At 45.5% G+C, this 16564-nt stretch overlaps 1 protein-coding gene across 1 annotated transcript in view; it reads left to right on the forward strand.

Annotated features, from left to right (window-relative positions):
• Positions 1 to 2431: 2431 nt before the first annotated feature.
• Positions 2432 to 16564, forward strand: part of LOC115126859 (NUAK family SNF1-like kinase 1) — a 53515-nt gene continuing 39382 nt past the window's right edge. Inside the window, exons 1-3 of the mRNA XM_065021374.1 lie at positions 2432 to 3235; positions 11823 to 11943; positions 14609 to 14760. Of these exons, the coding sequence (XP_064877446.1) occupies positions 2927 to 3235; positions 11823 to 11943; positions 14609 to 14760 (582 nt within the window). The 5' untranslated portion in view covers positions 2432 to 2926. The remainder of the gene's footprint in view (positions 3236 to 11822; positions 11944 to 14608; positions 14761 to 16564) is intronic.

Raw genomic sequence — 16564 nt, forward strand, 5'->3', positions numbered from 1 at the left:
GTCTTTATTTGACTACTTATCATTACTGCCGTCTTTGCTTTGCTTATCGCTCCTTATTCTATGTGTGAAACAGCTTGTTGTGTTGTGGCCATAGACATAATCCATAGAAGGGTTTTGTGACCTCTGACCCTGTCAATTTGACTGTTATTTTTATTTTTTTATTTTTATTTTACCTTTATTTTACTAGGCAAGTCAGTTAAGAACAAATTCTTATTTTCAATGACGGCCTAGGAACAGTGGGTTAACTGCCTGTTCAGGGGCAGAACGACAGATTTGTACCTTGTCAGCTCGGGATTCGAACTTGCAACCTTTCGGTAACTAGTCCAACGCTCTAACCACTAGGCTACCCTGCCGCCCCAACTCATGGGTACACTAGCAATGGCTGGCAGTTTGACTTGAATAGGGACTACCATCTATGGATTCTATATCTATGGTTGGTTGTGGCTGTCAGTTTGACTTGAATAGGAACTACCATCTATGGTTGGTTGTGGCTGTCAGATTGACTTGAATAGGAACTACCATCTATGGATTCTATATCTATGGTTGGTTGTGGCTGTCAGATTGACTTGAATAGGAACTACCATCTATGGATTCTATATCTATGGTTGGTTGTGGCTGTCAGATTGACTTGAATAGGAACTACCATCTATGGATTCTATATCTATGGTTGGTTGTGGCTGTCAGATTGACTTGAATAGGAACTACCATCTATGGATTCTATATCTATGGTTGGTTGTGGCTGTCAGATTGACTTGAATAGGAACTACCATCTATGGATTCTATATCTATGGTTGTCAAGATTGACTCTTACTATGAATACATTGGCTAACTAGGCCATCTATGTAACATCTATGTTGGATGGCTGTCAGTTTGACTTGAATAGGAACTACCATCTATGGATTCTATATCTATGGTTGGTTGTGGCTGTCAGATTGACTTGAATAGGAACTACCATCTATGGATTCTATATCTATGGTTGGTTGTGGCTGTCAGTTTGACTTGCAAATGTCTAAATACAACAGTGTGAAACACATGCTGTTGTTACTTTCAAAATCACAGTAAGGTACTGAATTGTAACCCAGAAATGATTTGATATTAAGATAAAAATGTCTGCATTAGTCCTTTAAATGCTCTCCAAAGGAGGACATATCATTCTATACATACAGGCTACTATACTAATGAATAAATAAAGCTAAACCCATGTTTGTGCATCAGTGTCCCTCTGCCGAAGAGATGTCTGTATGACATCTTACTATAACAACATTACATTGGCTAAGACTAGCAGGCCAGTCAAGTGGATCTAACACACTAACATGGATCCTATCAGTGTCCCTCTGCTGAAGAGATGTCTGTATGACATCTTACTATAACAACATGACATTGGCTAAGGCCAGTCAAGCAGGCCAGTCAAGAGATGGATCTAACAACATTACATTGGCTAACATGGATCCTATCAGTGTCCCTCTGCTGAAGAGATGTCTGTATGACATCTTACTATAGCAACATGACATTGGCTAAGGCTAGCAGGCCAGTCAAGTGGATCTAACACACTAACATGGATCCTATCAGTGTCCCTCTGCTGAAGAGATGTCTGTATGACATCTTACTATAGCAAAATGACATTGGCTAAGGCTAGCAGGCCAGTCAAGTGGATCTAACACACTAACATGGATCCTATCAGTGTCCCTCTGCTGAAGAGATGTCTGTATGACATCTTACTATAACAACATTACATTGGCTAAGGCTAGCAGGCCAGTCAAGTGGATCTAACACACTAACATGGATCCTATCAGTGTCCCTCTGCTGAAGAGATGTCTGTATGACATCTTACTATAACAACATTACATTGGCTAAGGCTAGCAGGCCAGTCAAGTGGATCTAACACACTAACATGGATCCTATCAGTGGGCTACAACAACATGAGAAGTGAGAATGTAAATTGTATTTCTAATCTCTCTCATTCCCTTCCTGTGTGGGTGGGTGTAAATCATTTCCCTAGGGACTACAGGAGGTCCTGGTTTACCATTAGGTAGTCTGAGCACTCATAGGCTCACCATGTTCAAGAGGAGTGTCACAATGTTAAATAATTACACACATCGCCTGCTACAGAGCTATAGAACAAACCAAGGTCGCCTCATCTCAAGGTTGGAATACATTTACTCGAGAATTCTACAGAGAATTGACTAATATACCCCTTTATCAAAGCAAGAGCATGTCTAGTAAGACATTCATACTTTTCTAAAATGGTCTTTTGCTCCAAGTTTGCTTGTTCTTTCAACAGGCCAAGCAGCGCAGTGTACAATACTTGCTTTTAGCCCATGTCTCTCTCTCTCTAATAACACACACAAAAGGCAATCATGGAAAGGGGACAGTAGGGCTCTAGACCCCACCCACCCCGCCTGCCGCTACTGGCTCCAGCTCCTTACACCTCTCTCTGACAAAAAGAAACAGCGAAAGGGAGAGAGGGCGTATGAAAGAGAGCCGATGAGAATGGTACAAACCCGAACAGCTTTGTGTGTCACACTCGAATACATCGCTTCCACAGCTATGACCTACGCGCGGATCGTCGCTCTCAAGACAAGCGCAACATCGGAGAGAGCAATTACGCATGGTTCTGATAGAGAATGAATGAGAAGCTGTATCCAACAATTCCAAAACGCCCGGTTGATCTCATTTTGCTACCATTTAGAGCATCAACTGGATTACCATAAGGGAGCGACGAGAACGGAGCACAGTAGCAACAACGTCTTTACAATTGAGGAATAAGAGATTTTGCTCCAATAATTGAATCATTTACTTTTCATCAAAACACAAATATTTGTATGTATTTAGAGGTGTATTTCCAAGGACACATACATTAAAGCGCGGTTAGCCGTCTTTAGGTCCACTTGGATTTGAGCATATTGACACTTTATCAGTTATCCTGATGGAAACTGCTTCAAAAGCTCGTCGGCTATCCAATGTGTCCACGGCATCTAACGTGTCCAATGTGTCCACGTCCAGCGCAGGGACTGAGGTAGGACAGAGCGATGTGCAGATTTGGGGGGACAGACCTTTACCTGTCGACTACCTTGGTGACATCTCGATCCTGGATGACGGGAGATGGTCTAACTCTAGCGTGAAGAAACATCACCACAAGCACAACCTGAAGCACCGCTACGAACTGCTGGAGACACTGGGGAAAGGGACATACGGCAAAGTGAAGAAAGCCATCGAGAGACAATCCGGCAAAGTGGTGAGTTTTAGACAACGACTAACCGCCAATGAAACGTGTGTGACAGTTGGAACGTGGTGAATTACAACAAGTGAATAACACGATTATAATGAAGGTCGTGATGTAAGAACATCAAAAAGCAGCGTCTGGCAACTAAATATAGTGTGATATGTTGTTTCTTTGATACATATTCATAAACACTCATGTTCATGGCGTGGCAATCAGAAATCCCTTGAATTCTTGATGAGACCACGTGGGATTTCAGCTTTCCAATTTAAATTAAGCAATGAGCCCATTTAATGTTGTTTTATGGCCATAATTACACACGTGGCTTCAGGAGACAAAATCAGTTGTATTGTCTCAGAGGTCACACTGCTTATACAAGATGAGTCAAAGGTCAGTTTAAAAGTACATGTTTAGTCAATTTTAAAGGCCCATCTATAACATGTGTTTTCAGTGTTACCAGACCTCAGAAGAATGAGTCTCTTGTCTAATTCTGTTGACTTTAACTTGTGAGTTTTGATGAGCTGAGATGCACGAGTAAAAATGAAAGTTTTGTCCCACTGAACGTGAACTGACAAATCCATTTAATAATGCACCTTGAACCACCTTCCCTGTAGCCATGACATGTGAATTATATTATAGGGATATTTCAGGTATTTTGTTGACTCGTACTAAAATAGGTCTAGTGGGTTACTCAACCTCTGTACTGTGTGAAGAGACAGTGGGAGGGGGAGGGAGATACTGAGGGTATTATTTGACCTTTGGTCACCCCCTGGCTGGGCAACTAGAACTTTCCAAGTGTGAGGTATGCAGGAGGAAAGTAGACAGTCTGCTGTGTGTGTCTCCTCGTTCTGACTAACACCGAGGTGTGAAGGAAGCAGAGGCTCTTGGAGGGGTTACGTGTGGGGTGCACACACACAAAACACAAGCCCACATATATATACACACATACACGACCAGAGCTTCTCACTTGGTCGCTGTATTGATGAGGTACCTAATGACTTCAAACTGTATGAACAGTGGAGAGAGAGAGAGAGAGAGATGGGGGGGGGCTACATTCTCACTGGTTATCCTGTATAGCCAGGAAGAGAAGACACCACAGAGCCTCCTAAACATTACCCGTCTGTGTGGAGGCTCTGTCAGGCATAGAAATGCCTCCCTGTCCATGTCTAAGAGGTCTGGAGACATGCCTGCTTCAGGACACCCTGCTTACTAGACAGGGAGAGAGAGGATGAGCCAGTGACTGAACACACACTCACACAGACAATACAAACAGAAGTCTGGATGGGATTTTTAGGCCGGGGTGACTCATTGAGATTAGCTGCTATAAAACCACCAGTCTCCTGAGTACAGTCTCCTGGCTGCTACCATACAAGAGTATTCAGTCTCCTGGCTGCTACCATACAAGAGTATTCAGTCTCCTGTCTGCTACCGTACAAGAACATTCAGTCTCCTGGCTGCTACCATACAAGAGTATTCAGTCTCCTGGCTGCTACCATACAAGAGTATTCAGTCTCCTGTCTGCTACCATACAAGAGTATTCAGTCTCCTGGCTGCTACCGTACAAGAGTATTCAGTCTCCTGTCTGCTACCGTACAAGAGCATTCAGTCTCCTGTCTGCTACCGTAAAATAACATTTAGTCTCCTGTCTGCTACCGTACAAGAGTATTCAGTCTCCTGTCTGCTACCGTACAAGAACATTCAGTCTCCTGGCTGCTACCGTACAAGAGCATTCAGTCTCCTGTCTGCTACCGTAAAATAACATTCAGTCTCCTGTCTGCTACCGTACAAGAGTATTCAGTCTCCTGTCTGCTACCGTACAAGAACATTCAGTCTCCTGGCTGCTACCGTACAAGAGTATTCAGTCTCCTGGCTGCTACCATACAAGAGTATTCAGTCTCCTGGCTGCTACCGTACAAGAGTATTCAGTCTCCTGGCTGCTACCGTACAAGAGTATTCAGTCTCCTGGCTGCTACCGTACAAGAGCATTCAGTCTCCTGGCTGCTACCGTACAAGAACATTCAGTCTCCTGGCTGCTACCATACAAGAACATTCAGTCTCCTGTCTGCTACCGTACAAGAGCATTCAGTCTCCTGTCTGCTACCGTACAAGAGCATTCAGTCTCCTGTCTGCTACCGTACAAGAGCATTCAGTCTCCTGGCTGCTACCGTAAAGAGCATTCAGTCTCCTGGCTGCTACCATACAAGAGCATTCAGTCTCCTGGCTGCTACCATACAAGAACATTTAGTCTCCTGGCTGCTACCGTACAAGAGCATTCAGTCTCCTGGCTGCTACCATACAAAAACATTCAGTCTCCTGGCTGCTACCGTACAAGAGCATTCAGTCTCCTGGCTGCTACTGTAAAAGAGCATTCAGTCTCCTGGCTGCTACCATACAAGAGCATTCAGTGGGACTTTGAGTCAGTCAATTATGATGCACAAGGTTGAGTCGCCGTGTGTCTAATCTGTTGTGTCTATCTGACTAAACATTTGTGTACCCACCTTGATCCTTTTTCCCCAGTAGAGACATAAGACACAGTCATATGGTGGAGGGTTGAGAGAGCCTTTAGATTGAATGTTATGTAATTATGCAGCTTTCCCTGGCCTGGTCTGGTCTAGTCTGGTAATGTTATGAAAGCAGTGAGAGGAGCAGGTTGATAGGGTCAGCCAAGCAGCAGGAAGGGAACACTTCTATGTTGACCTGTCAGGGGACTCTGTGTGAGTGTGTGTAAGTGCCTGTGTTCTGCGCCAGCTTCTCTGGATAGATAGGTATTTCAGAGACAGGTCTAAGGAGAGAGAGACAGAGATAAGGGGGGGGCATGTCTCCTCTCCAAGCTGGGCTAGTCTGGTGTATACTTCACAATAAAACCACCAGTAGCATCCCTCCTCTCCAGCTGGGTTAGTCCAGTGTGTACATCACAATAAACCCACCAGTAGCATCTCTCCAGCTGGGTTAGTCTGGTGTGTACATCACAATAAAACCACCAGTAGCATCTCTCCAGCTGGGTTAGTCTGGTGTGTACATCACAATAAAACCACCAGTAGCATCTATCCCCTCCAGCTGGGTTAGTCTGGTGTGTACATCACAATAAAACCACCAGTAGCATCTCTCCTCTCCAGCAGGGTTAGTCTGGTGTGTACATCACAATAAAACCACCAGTAGCATCTCTCCTCTCCAGAAGGGTTAGTCTGGTGTGTACATCACAATAACCCCCCAGTAGCATCTCTCCCCTCCAGCTGGGTTAGTCTGGTGTGTACATCACAATAAAACCACCAGTAGCATCTCTCCTCTCCAGCAGGGTTAGTCTGGTGTGTACATCACAATAAACCCACCAGTAGCATCTCCCCTCTCCAGCAGGGTTAGTCTGGTGTGTACATCACAATAAACCCCCCAGTAGCATCTCTCCTCTCCAGAAGGGTTAGTCTGGTGTGTACATCACAATAAACCCACCAGTAGCATCTCTCCCCTCCAGAAGGGTTAGTCTGGTGTGTACATCACAATAAAACCACCAGTAGCATCTCTCCTCTCCAGAAGGGTTAGTCTGGTGTGTACATCACAATAAAACCACCAGTAGCATCTCTCCTCTCCAGCAGGGTTAGGCTGGTGTGTACATCACAATAAACCCCCCAGTAGCATCTCTCCAGCAGGGTTAGTCTGGTGTGTACATCACAATAAACCCACCAGTAGCATCTCTCCTCTCCAGCAGGGTTAGTCTGGTGTGTACATCACAATAAACCCCCCAGTAGCATCTCTCCAGCTGGGTTAGTCTGGTGTGTACATCACAATAAACCCCCCAGTAGCATCTCTCCAGCTGGGTTAGTCTGGTGTGTACATCACAATAAACCCCCCAGTAGTATCTCTCCAGCTGGGTTAGTCTGGTGTGTACATCACAATAAACCCCCCAGTAGTATCTCTCCAGCTGGGTTAGTCTGGTGTGTACATCACAATAAACCCCCCAGTAGTATCTCTCCAGCTGGGTTAGTCTGGTGTGTACATCACAATAAACCCCCCAGTAGCATCTCTCCAGCTGGGTTAGTCTGGTGTGTACATCACAATAAACCCCCCAGTAGCATCTCTCCAGCTGGGTTAGTCTGGTGTGTACATCACAATAAAACCACCAGTAGCATCTCTCCTCTCCAGAAGGGTTAGTCTGGTGTGTACATCACAATAACCCCCCAGTAGCATCTCTCCCCTCCAGCTGGGTTAGTCTGGTGTGTACATCACAATAAACCCACCAGTAGCATCTCTCCTCTCCAGCAAGGTTAGTCTGGTGTGTACATCACAATAAACCCCCCAGTAGCATCTCTCCAGCAGGGTTAGTCTGGTGTGTACATCACAATAAACCCACCAGTAGCATCTCTCCTCTCCAGCAGGGTTAGTCTGGTGTGTACATCACAATAAACCCCCAGTAGCATCTCTCCTCTCCAGCTGGGTTAGTCTGGTGTGTACATCACAATAAACCCCCCAGTAGCATCTCTCCAGCTGGGTTAGTCTGGTGTGTACATCACAATAAAACCACCAGTAGCATCTCTCCTCTCCAGCTGGGTTAGTCTGGTGTGTACATCACAATAAACCCCCCAGTAGCATCTCTCCTCTCATCATTCTCATCAACCCTGTGTTTACCATTATCTCTAATGACCATGCTGTGAATAGCAGCACCTGCTATGGTGAGCCTCCTTTCCACTCCACTGATGCAGGGCATAGCCTTTCCCTAATTTCTTCATCAAACAGCCTGCTTGTAAACCAACACACCTGGTTCCTACCACAGACAAAGCCCTGGTCTGTATCTGTGACAGCTCTTCTTCTTCTCTTATAGCCTGAGGCTAAAGAGCACACATGAACAAATGAGCACGCACACACGCAAGAACACGCACACCCCCTCACACACGCACGCATGCACGCAAGAACACGCACACCCCCTCACACACACACAGACACACACCCCGCCCGCCCCCCCACTTAGCCCAGTCAGCCAGCTGTTGTATGGCCCAAATGGTGGTTGTGACTAACGATCCATAACCCTGGGCTGGAGGGGTAAGGGTGTGTCCGTCCTGTCTACCCAGCTGTACAGTAGGCAGGGATCACCATTCACTATCACCACAATAGACGATTCATGAGTTCAGATCTGCGTCCCAAATGGCACCCTTCGGTCCAAAGTAGTGCACTATGTAGGGAATAGGGTGCCATTTGGGATGGAACCTATATTTGGACTGTAATTAAGGAAGGACTTAGAACCTATTCAATATAGTTCTGTTCTCTGTATTGCCTTTATTAACTTATAATACGCAACTGTACCCACATTCTACGCTCCGTTCATAACCCATTTTAAAAACACTAATAATATTCAACTGTATCCACATTCTACACTCCGTTCATAACCCATTAAAACACTATTAATATTCAACTGTATCCACATTCTACACTCCGTTCATAACCCATTAAAAACACTATTAATATTCAACTGTATCCACATTCTACACTCCGTTCATAACCCATTAAAAACACTATTAATATTCAACTGTATCCACATTCTACACTCCGTTCATAACCCATTAAAAACACTATTAATATTCAACTGTATCCACATTCTACACTCCGTTCATAACCCATTAAAAACACTATTAATATTCAACTGTATCCACATTCTACACTATAACCCATTAAAAACACTATTAATATTCAACTGTATCCACATTCTACACTCCGTTCATAACCCATTAAAAACACTATTAATATTCAACTGTATTCACATTCTACGCTCCGTTCATAACCCATTAAAACACTATTATTATTCAACTGTAACCATTCTACACTCCGTTCATAACCCATTTAAAACACTATTACACTGTATAACCCATTAAAACATTCTATATTAAAACACTATTCAACCCATTTAAAAACCCATTTAAAAACACTATTAATATTCAACTGTATCCACATTCTACACTCCGTTCATAACCCATTTAAAACACTATTAATATTTAAGTTGGACACTTAACTATAACACATGATTTGTAACTATAACACATGATTTGTAGCTATAACACATGATTTGTAACTATAACACATGATTTGTAACTATAACACATGATTTGTAACTATAACACATGATTTGTAACTATAACACATGATTTGTAACCATAACACATGATTTGTAACCATAACACATGATTTGTAACTATAACACATGATTTGTAACTATAACACATGATTTGTAACCATAACACATGATTTGTAACCATAACACATGATTTGTAACTATAACACATGATTTGTAACCATAACACATGATTTGTAACCATAACACATGATTTGTAACCATAACACATGATTTGTAACCATAACACATGATTTGTAACCATAAGACATGATTTGTAGACATCCAAGGCACCATTGTTTTTAAACCATGTTGAGTCTAGAGGCAGACGTCACTCTGTTAGGAAAGTGTAAATCCAAGGTACCACATACAGGACATTGCCAATACTAATATCATATGATGTAATAGAGTCTTATCAGACGTGTTACATAATGTTCTGATACTGTTTCTGCCAGCCTGCCACTATGTCTTCTGGAAAGGGGGGAATATTTCACTTCACTTGTCTGCATCCCATATTGCACCCTATTCCCTATATAGTGTACTACGTTTGACTAGCTCTGGTATAAAGTAGTGCACTAAATAGGGAATAGGGTGCCATTTGTGACACATATTTTGTCAAAGGTGTGATTAAACTCTTCTCCCTAAAAGGAGTGAAGGAGGATATGGTGCCATGAGTGACGCAGGGAATAAGGAAGTACATCTCACTGGAACTTCCTGTCCCTGTCGGCTGACTCATAACCCACTTCCTGTATTCCTAATCCTTTCTATTTTCCCTATTAAGCCTTACCCCCCCCCATGGTCTGTCTGAGATACTGTAGAGGAAGGTTCCCAACTCCAGTCCTCCAGTACCCTCAACAGTTTCTGTTGTAGGTCCGGACAAAAAACACATGATTCCTCATTGAGCGCACGCACGCACACACACACACACACATACAGAGAGAGAGAAGCACAACCCTTCAATTGAGCCCACTGCTATGGTGAATCCCACAAATGACCTTAAAGCAGTCACAGAGACAGGGTCTACATAACCACTGTGCTGGGGATATTTCCTGTCCCATTTACCAAGGCTAATGTCATCCCACTGTGTTCATTATGAGTTTGCCGTGTGGAACCAGCATGGTCTGTCTGAGATACTGTAGAGCAGAGGTTCCCAAGTCCAGTCCTCCAGTACCCTCAACAGTACACAACAAAACACCTGATTCCTCATTGAGGGCGCACACACACACACACACACACACACACACACACACACACTGAGCTGTGTAAAAATGGAACATCTATTTGTATCTAACCTCATTTAGCATCTGTTGTCTCCAGTGGGCTGGCTGCGTGTCCTTCCATAAACCTAGTTTCTCTCTTCAAGGTTGTGGTAAAACTTCACCATCCATCCTCTCCTCCTCCGAGAGAGAGAGAGAGAGAGAGATATTCTTGAGGGTCTTGGCCCAGTTAGAGACACAGCCAGGTTATTTTCCACTACCAGAGGACGGGACACTGCTTATGAGCTTTATTGTGAGAACTAGAACAATCAAAAGTTTATGAGCACATATAAGCAAAATAGTATTTCTTTCCTCTCGCAAGGGACTGGACAAGTTTTACGACTCTTACAAGACCTGAAACAATAAACATAAGTATAAAAGTGAAATGACCACACATAAGTGAGACTATATCACACAGATAAACAATTAATCTCTTCCTACAGCCGCTGTATCAGTGGAGAGCCATGAAACTGGTAATGGACTGGTAATGGAGAATAATACTCTGTTGAAGACCTGAGACCTGCACGATGCTGCCCCTCTGACCTCTGACCTCACTGACACAGGCGTTTATAATACTCTGTTGAAGACCTGAGACCTGCACCATGCTGCCTCTCTGACCTCTGACCTCACTGACACAGGGGTTTATAATACTCTGTTGAAGACCTGAGACCTGCACCATGCTGCCTCTCTGACCTCTGACACAGGGGTTTATAATACTCTGTTGACGACCTGAAACCTGCACCATGCTGCCCCTCTGACCTTACTGACACAGGGCAGGATAAGCCAGAGACAGTTCTACTAAACGCTGAGCTGTTGTATTGATCCAGTATTGATCATCTGATCATGTGTGTGAAGTAATCTGCAGTCACGCTCTAATCAGTGATCACGCATTAGAGCGTGACTGCAGATTACTTCACACACAGTTATCTGAGTCCACTGTGAACATGTTGTATTGGAGTGACCCTTGTATTTTGACTGGACCTGATGACATTCACAGACGTTTAAATGTTATCGTCTGTCACGGGAGACAAACAGATGATCAATACTGGATCAATACAACAGCTCAGCGTTTAGTAGAACTGTCTCTGGCTTATCCTGCCCTGTGTCAGTAAGGTCAGAGGTCAGAGGGGCAGCATGGTGCGGGTCTCAGGTCTTCAACAGAGTATTATAAACCCCTGTTCTGTTGTGTGACCTGTGTGTGATCTGCCGTCAGTGTGTGATGATGTGATGTTCTCTCTCTCTCTTCTGCCAGGTGGCCATTAAGTCCATCAGGAAGGAGAAGATCAAGGATGATCAGGACATGGTTCACATCCGCAGAGAGATCGAGATCATGTCCTCCCTCAAACACCCTCACATCATCTCCATCTACGAAGGTAGGTCTGAGAGAGATGGGGAGAGAGAGAGAGAGAGATGGGGGGAGAGAGAGAGACAGAGAGAGAGAGATGGGGGAGAGAGAGAGAGAGAGAGAGACAGAGAGATAGAGAGAGATGGGGGGAGAGAGAGAGAGAGACAGAGAGAGAGAGAGATGGGGAGAGAGAGACAGAGAGAGACAGAGAGATGGGGGGAGAGAGAGAGAGAGAGATGGGGAGAGAGAGAGACAGAGAGAGACAGAGAGAGAGAGAGAGAGAGACAGAGAGAGAGAGAGAGAGAGAGGGAGCGCGAGCAGTGAGTGTGTTCATTTGTTTGCCTTTGCACATACTGCACTGTACAGTGAATCAGAAGGGAACATTGGGCAGATTCCACTGAAGATTCCTCATCCCTCTGTCTCCACTATCGCCAAGTCCAACATCTGTGGATGTTTACTATGATGTTGGCTGCTTACGTAGGAACAGGGAACACACATGACTGAGAGACCAAGTGTAACCCAAAACAAACCCAAATAACACTCAAATAGCAACACATTATGTAATAACGTAGACTTGTATTTGTATTTTAAGTACATCTGTCTGGATAATTTGAATATTTGAGTATATTTGGGTGTGAAGGCCGTCAGTGTCTTGTTGCCTTGCTGGTGTGTGTCTCTCATTGTGAAACCACAAAGGTTCTGTGAGGGCAGCCAGCAGTACCATCTCTGTGTTCTGTACAGTATCTGTCATCAACTATACAACAGAGTCTTTAAAGGATGATTACTACATGTGTTTATTGTTGTGGTTTGGACCGAGCCCAGAAAGCCCTAGAAACCTATAGAAACACACTTTATAAAGTTTATACAGCCTCGCCCCGGTGTCATCCGAATAAGAGAGAGAGCAGGAGGAGGGAGAGAGGGGAGAGAAGGAAGAGAGAGAGGAGGGAGAGAGAGAGAGAGAGAGAGAGCAGGAGGAGGGAAAGAGAAAGAGAGGGGAGAGAAGGGAGAGAGAGAGGAGGGATAGAGAGAGAGAGAGAGAGAGAGAGAAAGAGAGAGAGAGAGAGAGAGAGAGAGAGGAGGGAGAGAGAGTACAAAGAGAGGAGGGGGGAAAGAGGAGGAGGGAGAGAGAGAGGAGGAGGAAAGAGAGAGAGAGAGAGAGAGAAGAGAATGGAGAGAGAGAGGAGGAGGGATAGATAGAGAGAGAGGAGGACAGAGAGAGAGGATGAGGGAGAGAGGAGGAGAGAGAGAGGTGGAGAGAGAGAGAGAGAGGATGTCTTTGGACCCCCATTATTTTGGGGCCTGACCGGTCTCTTTCATTAGTCTCTATGTTTAGACTAGAGGGGAGAGGGCCCACCTCTCAGAGTCCACTAGCCTGTATTTAATAGGGATGAACTGAACTAGCTAGGTAATTACACTAAGGAGTGACTGGAGAGGACTGCCATAGGTTGCAGCTAGCAGACAGACTGAAGGCCACACACACACACAGTGGAACCAGCCCCCTGTGGTTTTCTGGTTTCACAGCAACAGCAGCAGATTAAGTGGCCAGGAGTCAGAGAAAGTTCAGGTTCAGTCCTGACTAGCCAGCCCACAACCAGCACTGTAGGGATCTTTCCTTAGATGTCAAAATACTGTCTAACACAAACATGATAAATGACGAGTAAAGTTATGACCTGACCAATATAAATACCCTTTATTTTATCACAAAAATGGTCTACAGTGGTCGGTCCGTGGGGATTTTCCAGGAGCTCTGGACCTGAGTCAGTGTTGTTAATGTGCAGAGCCATGTAGTGCAGAAGGAGAATAGACAGGGCCTCTGACAGCCTACTATCGACTGACAGGCTACTGTCGCTTAGCTCCAGGTCAGGCACAATGGAAAGAGTTCAGGATCTGGGAGAGGAGAGAGGGGGAGAGAGAGAGACTGAAGGAGACAGAGGGGGGAGAGAGAGACTGAAGGAGACAGAGGGGGGAGAGAGAGACAGAAGGAGACAGAGGGGAGAGAGAGAGACTGAAGGAGACAGAGGGGGGAGAGAGAGACAGAAGGAGACAGAGGGGAGAGAGAGAGACTGAAGGAGACAGAGGGGGGAGAGAGTGACAGAAGGAGACAGAGAGATAGAGAGAGAGAGGAGAAGAGGTGAGAGTGACATACAGGGTCTATTAACAGGGTTAGAGGTGTGTGATACACTGACCACTCTCTCTTTTAGTGATCTTACATAATACTGACACTTGCCGTACGCACACAGGATGGAAGAACCAACACACACACACACACACACACACTATCCTCCTACTCTTCTCACCAGAAGGTCTACCAACATGACTTCTACCAACTGTCCTGGGTGAGGACATGACTCAGATATCACAGTGTTCCTCAGCTATATCAGGGTAGAACAGTGTCCCTATTCTAAACAGTTAACAGCAGTATAACACAACAATGTGAACAGTATCAGTAACCTCGCCGTGGAAGCAAGATCCCAAGTCGTGCTAAATTGGCGACAGTATGCCTGTATTCTGGATTCTGGATTTACTCCAAAGGGCCCCATTGTTGAAACTGTGGACCCGGTGGGCCCTGGTCAAAAGTAGTGTTCACTATATCTGGAAATAGAGGGCTATTTGGGATGCAACCTGAGATGGGTTTGCTGATTTCAAACTCCTCCCCTCCTGACGTTGTCCTCTGTGTATGTCCTTGTGTCCAGTGTTTGAAAACAAGGACAAGATAGTGATCGTGATGGAATACGCCAGTAAGGGAGAGCTGTATGATTACATCAGCGAGCGACGGCGGCTGAGCGAGAGAGAGACACGACACTTCTTCAGGCAGATTGTTTCCGCCGTGCACCACTGTCACAAGGTAAGAGATGCGCTGATCTGAGGTCACTTTTACTCTCTTCTGTATGGTAAAGGCTAGGACCTGGGGAAGGCTGAGCTGATCCTAGGTCTGTGCCCTAAGCCAATGGACATTTCTACAAGGAAAAGCTATGCAGCTGTCCCAACCCACACATCCATTCTGTAGTTGGAAACCAGAGTTAAAGGGTACAGTACCCTACAGCAGACCAGAGTACATTACCCTACAACAGACCAGAGTACATTACCCTACAGCAGACCAGAGTACATTACCCTACAGCAGACCAGAGTACAGTACCCTACAGCAGACCAGAGTACATTACCCTACAGCAGACCAGAGTACATTACCCTACAGCAGACCAGAGTACATTACCCTACAGCAGACCAGAGTACATTACCCTACAGCAGACCAGAGTACATTACCCTACAGCAGACCAGAGTACATTACCCTACAGCAGATCAGAGTACATTACCCTACAGCAGACCAGAGTACATTACCCTACAGCAGATCAGAGTACATTACCCTACAGCAGACCAGAGTACAGTACCCTACAGCAGACCAGAGTACATTACCCTACAGCAGACCAGAGTACATTACCCTACAGCAGACCAGAGTACAGTACCCTACAGCAGACCAGAGTACATTACCCTACAGCAGACCAGAGTACATTACCCTACAACAGACCAGAGTACATTACCCTACAGCAGACCATAGTACAGTACCCTACAGCAGACCAGAGTACATTACCCTACAGCAGACCAGCGTACAGTACCCTACAGCAGACCAGAGTACATTACCCTACAGCAGACCAGAGTACAGTACCCTACAGCAGACCAGAGTACATTACCCTACAGACCAGACAGTACCCTACAGCAGACCAGAGTACATTACCCTACAGCAGACCAGAGTACATTACCCTACAGCAGACCAGAGTACATTACCCTACAGCAGACCAGAGTACAGTACCCTACAGCAGACCAGAGTACAGTACAGTACCCTACAGCAGACCAGAGTACAGTACCCTACAGCAGACCAGAGTACATTACCCTACAGCAGACCAGAGTACATTACCCTACAGTAGACCAGAGTACAGTACCCTACAGCAGACCAGAGTACAGTACCCTACATCAGACCAGAGTACAGTACCCTACAGCAGACCAGAGTACAGTACCCTACAGCAGACCAGAGTACAGTACCCTACAACAGACCAGAGTACAGTACCCTACAGCAGACCAGAGTTAGCTCACACAATAAGACACATAATTGCCCTTCTGTGCCCATGTAGCAGCCCATCCCCCACCCTCCCCTTCCCTCAGGCCCTCTCCACCTCCAGGTTGACTGCTGTTCCCTGGGGAGACAGAGAGAGTGTTGGCCCTTTGTCTTCCACAGTCCCTACAGCTGGTGGCTATGACTGATGTCATTACTGTAGGTCCTGGTGGAGTGATGTCATATCCCCAGCTGGGAGAGACTGAGGGTGCATCCCAAATATAGTGCACTACTATGGGCCCTGGTTAAAAAAAGTGTGCACTGCAAAGGGAATAGGGCGCCAGCTGGGAGAGGATGACTGACGGATAGGGCTGGCTACATGGGGGCAACCGTGACATGGTGAGGAGGGAGTTGTCGGGGGCAACCGTGACATAGTGAGGAGGGAGGAGCCGGACATAGAGATACAGTAGGTTAGGACAGGGCAGCGCTGCTGTGACACACTGAAGGAAGTGTTGCAGAGTATAGACTTCCCATGCTTCCTCCCTACAGATAGAGAGACGGGGAGAGAGAGAGAGAGACAGAGAGAGAGAGACAGAGAGAGAGA

This window comes from Oncorhynchus nerka, linkage group LG8 (genome assembly GCF_034236695.1).
Source record: "Oncorhynchus nerka isolate Pitt River linkage group LG8, Oner_Uvic_2.0, whole genome shotgun sequence".
Classification (NCBI taxonomy): domain Eukaryota; kingdom Metazoa; phylum Chordata; class Actinopteri; order Salmoniformes; family Salmonidae; genus Oncorhynchus; species Oncorhynchus nerka.